Here is a 15,077-nt window from a genome sequence, read left to right on the forward strand (position 1 = left end):
CAGGGATGATGCATAATAAGCCATGTTCTCTATACTTGACAAAATATTCTGAATGATCTAATTTGTCATTCTTTTGAATCATTCAAAATTTGAATATTTCAATACGCTTTGAAATCTAATGGGCACTATGGGATATCTATAGACAGAAAGAAAGTGTGAGGTAATTCATGCCAGATACATACATACATATATATACATATCATCACCATCACCATCAGCTTATATCGATCCACAGCTGGATCCCCAAGATGTTTCCACTTGCTTCAATCTACAGCTTCTCTTTCCATGTCATGCCTGCAAAATGTATGATTTCATCTTCTTCTAGGTATTTCTCCATTTCTTGGTATCCATTCAATAGTTTCCTGTGTCCATCTTTGACCTGTTCTTCTTGCAGTGTGTCCAGCCCATTTACCATTTTAACATTTTCAGTCTTTCAATGATGTCACATATTTTGGTTTGTTCTCACATCCACTTAATTTTCTGTCCCTTCTTGTTATTCCAAGCAAATGTCTTTCCATGCTCCTGTGTGTCTTTAGCAGATTCTGTATCATTCATGCTTCAATGCATTTAGGGGTGTGGTCCTGGTCAAGACAATCTCCTGAACTCCAAACTGAATGTTTGAATGGGAAAGAAAGGTGATTTAAGCAATTTTGAGCGTGGCATGGTTGTTGGTGCCAGACGGGCCGGTCTGAGTATTTCACAGTCTGCTCAGTTACTGGGATTTTAACGCACAACCATTTCTAGGGTTTACAAAGAATGGTGTGAAAAGGGAAAAACATCCAGTATGCGGCAGTCCTGTGGGCGAAAATGCCTTGTTGATGCTAGAGGTCAGAGGAGAATGGGCCGACTGATTCAAGCTGATAGAAGAGCAACTTTGACTGAAATAAGCACTCGTTACAACCGAGGTATGCAGCAAAGCATTTGTGAAGCCACAACACGTACAACCTTGAGGCGGATGGGCTACAACAGCAGAAGACCCCACCGGGTACCACTCATCTCCACTACAAATAGGAAAAAGAGGCTACAATTTGCACAAGCTCACCAAAATTGGATAGTTGAAGACTGGAAAAATGTTGCCTGGTCTGATGAGTCTCGATTTCTGTTGAGACATTCAGATGGTAGAGTCAGAATTTGACATAAACAGAATGAGAACATGGATCCATCATGCCTTGTTACCACTGTGCAGGCTGGTGGTGGTGGTGTAATGGTGTGGGGGATGTTTTCTTGGCACACTTTAGGCCCCTTAGTGCCAATTGGGCATCGTTTAAATGCCACGGCCTACCTGAGCATTGTTTCTGACCATGTCCATCCCTTTATGACCACCATGTACCCATCCTCTGATGGCTACTTCCAGCAGGATAATGCACCATGTCACAAAGGTCGAATCATTTCAAATTGGTTTCTTGAACATGACAATTAATTCACTGTACTAAACTGGCCCCCACAGTCACCAGATCTCAACCCAATAGAGCATCTTTGGGATGTGGTGGAACGGGAGCTTCGTGCCGTGGATGTGCATCCCACAAATCTCCATCAACTGCAAGATGCTATCCTATCAATATGGGCCAACATTTCTAAAGAATGCTTTCAGCACCTTGTTGAATTAATGCCACGTAGAATGAAGGCAGTTCTGAAGGCGAAAGGGGGTCAAACACAGTATTAGTATGGTGTTCCTAATAATCCTTTAGGTGAGTGTATATATAAAGGTGGGGTGAATACATTCAATCTTATCACTTATTAATGATTATGTTTTATCCGTTTACTGTTTTTTAGAGTATAATCTTGAACCATGTGAAGACCCAGGTACTCCGAATTTTGGCAGGCGGATCGGCTACAACTTTGGCATAGGAGACACCTTAACATTCTCCTGTAACATGGGATACAGACTAGAGGGAGTGTCCGAGATCATCTGCCTGGGAGGTGGCCGGAGAATGTGGAGCGCACCTCTGCCAAGGTGTGTGGGTACGTGGTCAGCTGCTTTAATTTGCTTGTACATGTACTTACTGTCTTTAGATTTGTATACTTGAACCTGTTATTTTAGTACTGTCTTGTCTTTAGTACTTTTCTTCACCATTTGAAAAAGCCTAAGGGAATTCGTGTAGCTCTTTTCATTACACTTAACACTCCCTGCCTTTCATACTGTACAAGTTTCTCTTTCTCTTGCCTTCTGAAATTTAGAAATTTTAAATACTGAGCTATAAAAGTATTACATAACACCACACCCCCTACTCAAACATTGGTATATTATTATTTCTCAGTCTGGTGCAGCCTTTTTGAAGGATTTAGGAATGTACAAATGTGCTTATCTCAAGAACTTTATGTCAAGTATCATCACTACTGGTGGCATAATTGGAACCTCTAAAGTTTATTCTACTCTGGCCTGCATTGCGGGAAAGAGTGCCAGTGCAAGTGGTGCTAAATGTACTCTTGATGTCAGTTGTTGATGAATTTGTTCAATATGCTTTCATCGGCACAGACATATTTGCATATTAATGTTATTGAGAATTGCGCCCCAGAACACAATAACTTTCAAAGAAGATGTGGATGAATGCAAAAGTGATATGAAAAGAATCCAGTAATAATTTATTAATTTATTTTTCTTGTTGAAGGGTAGTGATTAGGCTTTTAAGTGTATTGATGTATTAACCCAGCCTGTATAATTTACCAGCCTGCAACATGCTTATGTGTAGATTAATACAATAGTTTCTATATAGAGGTAGCATTGGAGAGAAAAAAAATGTTGAATTCAAATACAGCGTTGTGTACAAGTTGTCGTTCATGGCCAAAAGGACACATTTGTCTGAAAAATATAAAACAAATTTCTAAGACTTGCATCGGCAATGTGATTGTCCTTTACTGTAAATCTCTTGATGAGAATATGAAGTAAATAATTATCTAGGTGTTTAATTTGAGCTTTAGGATTCAGAATTAAGCACTCATGTTGTATGGGACCGACTATTAATTTACATTTTCTAACCACTGGTCTGCTGTACTGTACAGTTTATTTAATTCCCACAACTCTTCACTAATTTGGCCGGTTGGTTTACTATTAATTCATTCAGTGAGAAAATATTACTCAGAAAATCCCTCAATATAAATGGGCCAATAGTTACTAACAGTACTATGCTAGCCTGCTAACAGGTCATGTAGATGATTAGCCATAGTGTGTAATTGACTAGCTTATGCTACTAGATTTTGTGTTTGTACATTTTTTACGGTGCTCAGTTTAAGCATATTACACTCATCAAAGGATGGAGTGTTAAAGAAAATCATTACTACTGCCATTATCTCGTAGAAAAGAGAATCTTGCAAATTATCAGTAAGGCAGCAAATAATTCTGGGCAGGTCACTGGTCATGTTTCACTTTAATTCAAAAACATATAACAAAAATCAATCCATGAAAAAACAATCGAATTGCACTTCAAGGGAGAGATAAATCAATCAAATTGTATTTCCCAGTTCCTAGGAATATGAGATACGGATTTCGACAGGAAATTGAAGTTTTCAACAGATACTATTGTAACTTTATCATGTTATGTATTTTTGTTGGTTGTTCTATGCATAGACAGATGGGGTATAACATATTTTTAAGCTTCTCATACTTGGTAAAATAAATCATGATAGAGCTCAAAGCTCAACTTTAATGCTCTTACAAGTAACTAACTTTTTTGCAACGCATAGATATTAATAACATCTGTTAAAACATGATATGATATGAACAACATCATTTCCATTGCCTAGATAAAGACCAGGCAAGGTTAGACATTGTAGTTCCATGTATTCTTATAAGGAACAATTCCAATTCATTTTCCACACATGACAGTATCAGTTCTTTTGTACTATTACTCATAGGAAGCTCCACAGTAATTAATGGTTTCTGGATTACTGACTGACATTTATGTTCTTCATTTTCAGGATCCAAATCTTCAGTAAATTACAATTCAGAATATCTATCTATCTATCTATCTATCTATCTATCTATCTATCTATATCTATCTCCAACTCTCTCTCTCTCTCTCTCTCTCACATATATACATATATATATATATATATCTATATATATATATATATATATATATATATATATATATATATATAGATAGATAGATAGATAGATAGATATATATATCTATATCTACACTCACCTAAAGGATTATTAGGAACACCTGTTCAATTTCTCATTAATGCAATTATCTAACCAACCAAACACATGGCAGTTGCTTCAATGCATTTAGGGGTGTGGTCCTGGTCAAGACAATCTCCTGAACTCCAAACTGAATGTCTGAATGGGAAAGAAAGGTGATTTAAGCAATTTTGGGCGTGGCATGGTTGTTGGTGCCAGACGGGCCAGTCTGAGTATTTCACAATCTGCTCAGTTACTGGGATTTTAACGCACAACCATTTCTAGGGTTTACAAAGAATGGTGTGAAAAGGGAAAAACATCCAGTATGCGGCAGTCCTGTGGGCGAAAATGCCTTGTTGATGCTAGAGGTCAGAGGAGAATGGGCCGACTGATTCAAGCTGATAGAAGAGCAACTTTGACTGAAATAACCACTCGTTACAACCGAGGTATGCAGCAAAGCATTTGTGAAGCCACAACACGTACAACCTTGAGGTGGATGGGCTACAACAGCAGAAGACCCCACCGGGTACAACTCATCTCCACTACAAATAGGAAAAAGAGGCTACAATTTGCACAAGCTCACCAAAATTGGACAGTTGAAGACTGGAAAAATGTTGCCTGGTCTGATGAGTCTCGATTTCTGTTGAGACATTCAGATGGTAGAGTCAGAATTTGGCGTAAACAGAATGAGAACATGGATCCATCATGCCTTGTTACCACTGTGCAGGCTGGTGGTGGTGGTGTAATGGTGTGGGGGATGTTTTCTTGGCACACTTTAGGCCCCTTAGTGCCAATTGGGCATCGTTTAAATGCCACAGCCTACCTGAGCATTGTTTCTGACCATGTCCATCCCTTTATGACCACCATGTACCCATCCTCTGATGGCTACTTCCAGCAGGATAATGCACCATGTCACAAAGGTCGAATCATTTCAAATTGGTTTCTTGAACATGACAATGAGTTCACTGTACTAAACTGGCCCCCACAGTCACCAAATCTCAACCCAATAGAGCATCTTTGGGATGTGGTGGAACGGGAGCTTCGTGCCCTGGATGTGCATCCCACAAATCTCCATCAACTGCAAGATGCTATCCTATCAATATGGGCCAACATTTCTAAAGAATGCTTTCAGCACCTTGTTGAATCAATGCCACGTAGAATTAAGACAATTCTGAAGGCGAAAGGGGGTCAAACACAGTATTAATATGGTGTTCCTAATAATCCTTTAGGTGAGTGTATATCTATCTATCTATCTATCTATCTATATATATATATATATATATATATATATTATTCCAATTCTCCTACACAAAGAAAGACCATTGTTTTGCTGTTTAAGCAATATAACTAGGTAGTAAAATGTGCTTTTCCAATCTCCTTCTTATGAACTTCGTAGTCAATACTTTTACGACTCTTATGAGGAAGGCAAAACTAATTCAAATTGGTGAGGGCCCCTCGTACACTTTTAGCCATTCACATTAAAGTCACACAACTGTTTCCAGAGAAGTATTTCCCTTTTCGTAAAACACTCTGTCAACTCATGTATGTGGTATTATTACACATAAAGAAGGACAGTATTGCAGACTTAGAAGAAGGTTTTGAGTCTTTGATCAGTTTAATTGTTTTAATATAATTGCAGATGAACTGCATATGTAGCAAGACCCCCAATGGCTAATCCTCCTCTCCAGGCTTATTTCTTTCATTATTATTTATTTTCTCCTTCAGTGGATCTGTTGTATTTTGTCTGCAAGATCCATGTAAATACTTAATACATACGGCTAGTGATCAACTTGCCTTGATCTGGTACCAAAGTAGTCTGTGGTTACTTATCTAGAATTATTCATTTTTACGCTTTTCCACAAAGAGAGCCAATACAGTTGCTATTGGGTGTCATGATTTTGAGCGGGAAATAATGAGGATTTTTACACCATTATTCTAGATGGTAGCATCAGCTACTGGAAACTGTGCAATTGTGTAAAAGATTTAATTTGTTATCTTTGTAATGTTTTGTGTTGTAGACTTACTTTGTATAGTATAAACAAAACAAAAAGTCTATCCAAGAATATAGGAATATGATTTTGTTTGGAAATATAAGGTTCTGAATAATAAAACATAGATTGATATCACATAGTGCTTGAGCTATTTAAGCAACAATGTCTGTAATTTTTTTTTTTTTTTTTAAATGTAGTTGTTTACCTCCTAACACATTTCAAATGCATTAGTTAGCAGTCTTATATAATCATTCAAGGACACTTCCTTATGTTACACCATGGAAGGAAAAAAGAGTGATGTTTTGCTCTATTGCTCTATAAACTTCACAGTAAATAATAAATAAGTCTGCCAATAGCACAGTATGGGTTAGTTTTATTCCAAGTAACTTTTCTAATGTACACAATCTAACTGCAGTCATAACTATTAAAATAAAAAATGAAGCACTGTATTCATTATATTTTATCTATTAATAAAAATGTCTGGTAAACACACTGTGTTTGTTTTCCCTTTAAATATTTAATGCTTAGGAGATTCAAATGAAATAAATAAATAAATAAAAATACTAAATAATGTATGTTTGATTTTAATATCATGCCTGGTAAATTATCTTTCAAATAAATAATAATATAAATGTTTTAATATGGAGAGACACAGAAGTGAAAAAATATAATTATGAACAATTTTTTTTGCATATTTGGGCAAGTTCCTAGATATTAAACTTTTGTTTAGTGTTCTACCGCATAAGGTTTTCAGAAGTTATGGATCCATAACACACACACTACACACATACACATATAAATTATAATTTAGTAAGTGTAGAACTAATTTTAGTACACTAAAAATGTTTTCACATATTTTCTGGAGCCGTTCAAAGCATCACTGTATCAATTATTTATTCAGATCAATCAATCATGACTAATTCAAGTTACTAAAGTAGCCAAATACTTAAGAACAGCCATAAAAACCTGGAAAATATATGGGTCACTGTGGATTGGATGTGCACACATTTTATTATGGCTGGTATTTTGTAGTTGTTATTGTTGTTGTTATCAAATCATCCCAATTCATGCATTAAGCTGAAAATCCATCATTAGCATATATATTAAAAAACACAGAATGTCTATGCAAATATTTGACATTGACTATAAATCCAGTATTCCACTGTTCTAAAACTCCCGCAAATCTCATGAAGTTAACATAGTCAGTTTATACCAAGTTATTTCATGATGTGTGTTGTAGCATTTGCAGAGGCGAACTAAATTTAGTAGGGTACAGAAAAATAAAATCAATGGGAGAGAGTTTGTTTTGATGCAATAGGCAACCAGGCACCATTCATAAACATCCCAGCAGGCACACACAAACACTCACACATCTGACTCAGATCCCCATACAATCTGCCCTACTTCACATACACACCTTACAGTAACGCCCAACGCCGCTATTATCTAAATGTCATGAGTGGTAACATAATACACAACTAACAAACACCGACAGATACACGGCAGTCCCTCAAATAAGCATAACAACAGTCCTGAAGAGTCCCAGACTGCTACAGTAGAGTAGAATGTCCGTATCATTCAGACTGTAACTACTCACTAATTCTAATCTGTCTCAGTTTCTTGCATTTAAAAGCTTAAAGGTTTTTAATATCTATTTTGGTTATTCCCCTGTATTAGGTGAATGATATTACCTAATGATATTGCATGATATTACAGTTCTTATGCATTTGCTTAAAATGAGAAGTAAACAAATATTGGTTCACTGCCTAAAAGCCTAATATATATATCCTAATATATATGTATTATAGTTGCAATTAAGTATAATGGTTAATGCACACTTACCCCTATGCCATATTAATATATCTATAACTATGTTTTTTTTTTTTATTATTAACTATCATGTAAGATCATGCCTCCAATATGTGTGATTTTTTATCAGTATGCAGCTAATAAGATTATTTCTAAGGCACATACACATTTTTGTTGTAAACCCTGAAAGGGTTCACATAACATAACTGCATCAGAACCTAACCTTTAGTTTAAGTTATTCAGCTCCATGATATCAGCAACTTTATCTGTGGACCACCTAGAGGTTGTTGAGAACAAGCTGAGACATAGAGTTTGAAAAAGTTCCTGACTTTTCTGTCTCACACACAAAAGCCCAGACTAAATCAAAACCTAAACTCACACACCTAAATTACAAACCCAGTTCTTGGGTGGGTTTATTTTGTGTAAATAAGAATCTTCTATCTTCCTGCCATCAAGGAATTTAATTTTCTTTTGGCAAATGGGTCAATGTGTTTTTTTGGTCAAGACCATACATAAAAAAATACTTATTAAATAGCTTATGCTTAAATATTTTTAAATATCATATTTAAATAATCAATTGTTTTAATATGTTTTATCATCTTCTTCCATTTTTGTCTGATGTATTCAGACCAACACAGTCACTTTTCTATAAAGACCAGCTTACTTAAAAAGTCAAAAACATTCACAGAATTGTGAACAGACAGTAGAAGTATGAGAAAACTGTGAGTTACTAACACAATAAAAACAACTTTGCTATCTGTGCTGTGTTCAGCCCTATCCATGAGGATATGAGTCTTTTTGTTCAGTAGGCATTATAAGAGATTAAGCACCAATGCAATATTGCTACTCAATTACAGTGGTATTAAATGAATAATAGAGAGCTTTTTGAGTATCATAAAAAGATTAACATCAGACAATTATGTTCCTCTTTTTTAATCCAGACTTTATATGTCATTAGTATAAACATTCAGATGTCAAGAAAAAAGTGATTTGTCAGTTTATATGTAGCTCTGTAATTTATCTGATGGTGCATATTATTGGGGGTAACCCCTGCTATTCTACTATAGAACTTTAAATTTCAATTAAGAAAAGACACTCAGTAAGGCATGAAACCTGTGAATTGCACTGATCCTTGGAGGGGCTAAATCAATATTTGTAAAGATGTTATTAGTAAATGGATTTTGTTTTCCTTAAAAAATGTTGGGTGGAAGATGTTCCATATATAGAATAATATTAAAACATAATATATAGGTGGACATTACCATTCCTGGTTTAGGAATTTCTCATCAGATAACCTACTTCTCTGAAATATACTGAACTCAACTTAAAGCAGAAAGTCAGATCATATTTGTTAATTCCTGTTTTTGGAATGTCATAATTTTGTAATTGCTTTAATTTGATTATCGCTACTTGATGTTAAAGGTGCTTTGATCTAGACTTGACTGTCTTTGTATTTTTCAATTTCTTCTGCTTTAGTATTTACTTTACATGTTTCTGTTCTACAGGTAGCATTTGATCACTTTAATCATTCTAGTCCATAATGTATTTCTCCATCACTGGTGAATTTTAGCAACTGGGACATTACATGTTTTTGTTTAAGCACAATTTTTCTGCAGTTTTGTGCCTGTTCACAAACAGCATATGATGAGAGAATCTCTTCTCTCCACCAATGCCCCCCCACACACACAAAAAGTCTGAAGTAAGAATAGACCAAGTGTGTCCTGAATTTGAATCAGACTTCAGAATTTAGTTTGTGTGATTATCTGTCTGAGTAATTTTAACTTTTGACCCCAAACCACTGCATTGCAGATTCATCAGATTTTGCTTCCTCTCAGTTTTGTTTCACCTGCATCATAAGGTCATATTCCATCATAAAGCAATTTCTGTAACACTGTGTTTCATAGCAAAGGTTTCTGCTATTGTATTCAAAGGATGTTTGTTTGTTTCCCACATCTAGTTTCATATCATATTCTCCAGTCATGGAGGGAAGCAACAATCACCATTGTTTTGTTCATCTCTCTAAATGGGTTTGTAATTAAGGGAACATAATGTGTTTAAGAAAGGTATTGTATTAGAAGAGGTATTCAGAACCATTGCAATAACTATAACCATAATAAACATTAGCACATTAGTATGTTTTTCAGTAATGCAGACCTATTATCATTTAGAACATTTCCACAGGAGAGAATAATCCTGCTTTAAAATATAAAGTTTTACAAATTGATCAAACTGAAGCAATAGATTAATCAGATTTTAAGATATGATTGCTCTCTCTGCCAATATAGAAATGCAATACAGATATACAGTAGTGCTATATATATAGTGCTAGAAATATATATATAGTATGTGCATGTGTGTGTGTGTGTGTTGTATGATTAATAACACTATAAGTGGCTTCCTTGTCATTCATTTGTGGTAAGCAGACTGTAATGCAATGCCACAATAGGCACAGATATACAAGCTTCCATCATATTTAACCACAATCATTGAATGGTAGCTGTTTGTGTACGAAGTCAACCTCAACCGGTAAATTTCTACTGTCCTACTAAATCAGTCATTAAAGTGTGAGTAAACCTCCATCTATTTTTACTAAGTAACCACAGTACAGAATGATGAAAAAGTGGATCAGTGTTCTAATGCTGTCTTTTTTAATTATTATGTATTATTTGTTAATTTATATGCAACATATATTGTTCCTGTAATTAGTTATACATATTTCAAAATGAAAAAAGTATTTTTGAAGCACTTTTCAAGAAACCAGGTCAAAGGAAAGCTGGCACATTAGTTTTCACCAGGATATGAATACATGTATTTATTACAGTCACAAATCCATTCCAAGTGTCATATCGTGCTTAAAGCTGTGGAGGTAATTAACTTTTCTTTTGGAAGTAAATCCTAATGGCATTCCAACCAGGTTAATTGTGTACATTGGATAGAGCCAGAAATGGGTTATTAAAATGATTTAGAATATTGTGTAATGCTAAGATGAATTCAGTTCCTACAGTTACTGTCTGTTTCATTAAGTGATCTTGATTATTATTATTATTATTATTATTATTTTTTGTGTGGTAATGTGAATGTGGGGGAAGTGGGTTTTATGATTATAATCAAATTTTTATATAGTGTATCAGATGGTGGTATTTCTGAGATTAATAATGATAAATCAGCAATACAAATAAGAAAAAAATAAAGATCAGCTTCTGGGACATTATAATTTTTCAGTAATGTACAACCCCAATCTAACACTTAGTGTAAGCAATTGGATAGGCCTATATAAAGCTTTTGGCTCTAGACTGTGGGGACCATCAGACCCCCTCCCCGCCCAGAGGAATAAGCCAAGGAGCTGGTGCAGAGGCGGTGACTAGGGAGGAGGTGGGATGTAAAATGACAAATGCTAGGGGTGTGCATTAGAAGCCAGTTTTGTCGTGCGGTAGTGGATAGGTGGAATTGGGGTTGTTTACTCATGAAATTCAATTATAAATTTCACTTCAGTTTACAACCCCAATCTAGAGTTTTGTGAGAGCGATTGGTTATATGAAGCTTTTGGCTTTACTTGACTGATGGGAACGACAGCCAAAAATAAGCAAGCAATCTCCCATACAACCAATCCAGAATCTAAGCACTTGATTCTATGTTGATGTTTTAGGTCACTGTAATTCTGGAATTGAAACGAGATGTTAGTGATTATTTTTGGTTAGTCAGGATAAGTTTAGAGTGCATTGATAATAGGATATAATTTGTAAGGTAGCTGAAGCACTTTTACAATTGTGTAGCAGACTGGTTAAGGGCATCTGCTTAAGGAGAAATAAGTGTGATGTGACCAGAGAAATAATAAATGTGTAGTGGCCGAGCAACCGTAGTAGATCATATTTTGTTTTCAAGTCTGATCCCCAAAAGCAGTAGTGAGATAATGCGGGCCGATGCGGCAACTGGTACACCTAACTCACAAGGTACCTATGGAAATAATATATTAATGAGTTCTGTAGAATTACATGTCATATGCATTAAATACTTAAACCCGAGACACACCAGCACGTCGCGTTGCGTCAATTTTTAATATAATGGATGTCTGTGGACCCAGACACGCGTCGCGTCACGCCCTTGGGCATCGCGTCAAGATTTCTCCCGTTTTGACGGGACACTTCAGAGACGCATGACTCTTGACCAATGGCAGTCCAATTATAGTGACGACATCACTCAAAATGTTGTACATTATGGCACATACGTATTATGTAAATAATAATAATATTAATATTAATAAAAATAATAATAATAATAATAATAATAATAATAATAACTGGTTTTCTAAGTTGACTATGTGTTTTGAATCCAATGTCTCCTTCATATTAGGAAAGGAAGTTGATCCATATAGCCTAAATAGTTCAAAACAGGACATAAAGCACATGCATACAAAAATAAGCACACACAAACACAAAATGTATTCATCAATGTTTAAAAACAGTATACATTTTTAGAACAGTAAAATAAAAAATAAAAAATATTTTACAAATCAAAGCAAGGTGCTGACTTGCTTTTTCACACTGTATGCAGTGAAGAGCATTTGTTCAGTACAAAGAAAAAAGTGGGTGAGCACCACTACACCGGTAAATTCAGGATTTAATTAAACAATACCTCATCTCACTGTGCTAACTTGGATGGAAACATGGATTTGTGTTTCCCCATTGCATATTAACTTTTGAAAATAAAATCAAGTGTCCTTGTACATTCATTAACTGTCTTGAACCACTTTTTCATTACGTTAGGTATGCCTACACAATAGTTTTAGAACAAGCTATTTAAGTAGAACTGCGGACATTTTGTACAACATACAATTGCATCGCCGCATCTGCAAAAACTAGTCCCGCTTTTCGACCCGGCCTAAATCTTTCGACCCAGCCTAATGCCGGCCTAAATGTAAATGTGAACACTCAAGGCCCTGGGCCGGGTGGAAAGTGTCAGTGTGTGACGCAACTCAAGCCCCGCCCCCAGAGACTGCGTGTCTGAGAGACGTGGAATAAACACAGAATAAACACGGGCATCAAGACAGCTCACACCAATACAGGACACACAGTATTGTCTCTGTATTGTTTGAATGTCATATTGATCTATAGCCTTAAATGTACTGTTACATTTCGCTAGCTCACATCTTTATATATATTATAAAAGTCTAGGCTAAATAATGAGTTAAATGCAAACAGTTCAAACTACTCGGTCGATTAAAATAAAAGTGTGCAGCTGGTAAACTTGGTATTGTTTGTTCTTGTACTAAGTATGATTGAAGTCTGAAATTTAACAGTATGCATTTTACAAATGGAAATTGCATTGTGAAATTGTGAATGGGACCATAACTTTATTAATTATCCGAATTTTGCATTAAAACGATTTAAATTTAACCAAAGCAGGTTTCCGTTCAAATCAGTGCATTTTAAAACGAGACCAGCTGTTTACTATCCAATCCGAAATGCGATTATAGTGAGCTGAGCAGTACATTCACAAATGCCAGGGTTGGAGGTAAAAAAGTGCTGTTTACAATGTGGATGAAGATAAAGTTAAAACAGAAACCGCAGGAAGTGCACAGCGCTGCTGTTGGAGGATATCACTATAGACGCATCATAGAAGCTGCTTTCGATGCATACGATTTCATACTAATACATACGATTTTCTGTGATTTAATGTGGATGTCCTAATAAAGGTGCTTCGCTTTCGGGTGAATTGTATAACAGCACTTTTAGACTTGCAGAACCGAAGATGGAAAAGGGAAATATATTAATTAGATTCCCCATTGAACCAGCACATTTTTAATTATTTAGAAAGCTTCGGCTGCAAAGGGTTAAGATTACTTTCAAATAAAATATAGAACCGAACAATAGCCAATCGATATTAATAAGTTGTGATTATAAATACATTGCATACACCTGTAAGCAGACCTAATGTCCTGCGTCACTGGTTTGTTTGAGCAGATTTGTTTATTTCCCGGCAAGCATTTCGTTTAGGCCGCCTTTTCGCCCGCATATGTGAACGCACTTAGGCCTCCTAAAACCGCAAATGTGAACGAGGTGCTGGGTTTGCAATATGATCAAGATTGAATTCCACAGGAAAGTTAGAAACTTGCTTAGCCGATCAGGACAGACAGACGAGAACAATGTCAGGTGCCAATCTGCTAATAAAATAATGATATTAATAATGAATATATGATGTATAGAAAATTACATGTTTCAGCAATAATTTGCCTAGTACAAAGCCGCCTAGCACATATTGTTAGTAGCCTATGTTGTTCCTCCACCTCCTCCTCCTCCTCCTCCTCCTCCTCATCTGTTGATGATTCAGTTGGGTTTTCCCAAAATACTGACATTTAGTTTTAGTTATAACCGTAAAATATAGCTCTGTAATTGTACTGATTTTTTTGCGCAATGGAATGGAATCTCTGCCTTTTGAGGCTTGGGAGCCGCACTGGTGTGGCACTGTCCATGGCGCGCCAGTTTCGAAGTGATGCACTGTGCCACAACGTGCTGGTGTGTCCCGGGCTTTAGTGCAGGCAGGAAATGGCGGCTGAGTTGTGGAAAAGTCAGTAACTGGGCAGTGAGACTGCTGAAGTCAAGAAGATCCAGAGTGGCAAGAAGGAGCACTTCGTGGTGCTGTGATTTTGGACCTGAGCACAGGGGTCAGGTATCTGGATGTAACCTGAAGGCATACTACATGGAAGAGAGTACTTAAACTTAACAGAACTTAAACTGAGGTAGTTGAATTGTTACAAGGTAGGGGAAAGAGCTTAAGGCCAGTGGAAAATAATGAAAAGGGTGTGCATTACAATCCGGTACTCACAGAAATCCAGAGAGAGATGTACCTCCAATCAAAAGGTTTTTATTACAAGCAGCTACATGGAAGAGGCCTCAAGAAAAGTCTTAGAGAAGTTACAAACTGCAGGCACATTTATACAGACCAGACAGGAGAGAAAGATAACAGGCCCACATGTCTGCCCTGTGATGAGTGCAAGTTTGGTTTCTGCCTGACAACCGCACAGGAAGACCTATATATGGCTAAACCTGGGTAAATTTAAGGCACACATAATGTTTAATATAAGGGGGGTTTATACGATGTTTCAAGCCCAAATTGCTGCTGAAAACTGGTTCTTATCACACCCTGTTCTTCTATAT

General features: G+C 36.2%; 1 protein-coding gene across 1 annotated transcript in view; it reads left to right on the forward strand.

The window, feature by feature from the left end:
• The window catches only part of csmd3b (CUB and Sushi multiple domains 3b), a 286,431-nt gene that overhangs the window by 109,245 nt on the left and 162,109 nt on the right, over positions 1-15,077 (forward strand). Inside the window, exon 17 of the mRNA XM_066714578.1 lies at positions 1,774-1,962. Within this exon, the coding sequence (XP_066570675.1) occupies positions 1,774-1,962 (189 nt within the window). The remainder of the gene's footprint in view (positions 1-1,773; positions 1,963-15,077) is intronic.

This window comes from Amia ocellicauda, chromosome 10 (genome assembly GCF_036373705.1).
Source record: "Amia ocellicauda isolate fAmiCal2 chromosome 10, fAmiCal2.hap1, whole genome shotgun sequence".
NCBI classification, from domain to species: Eukaryota; Metazoa; Chordata; class Actinopteri; order Amiiformes; family Amiidae; genus Amia; species Amia ocellicauda.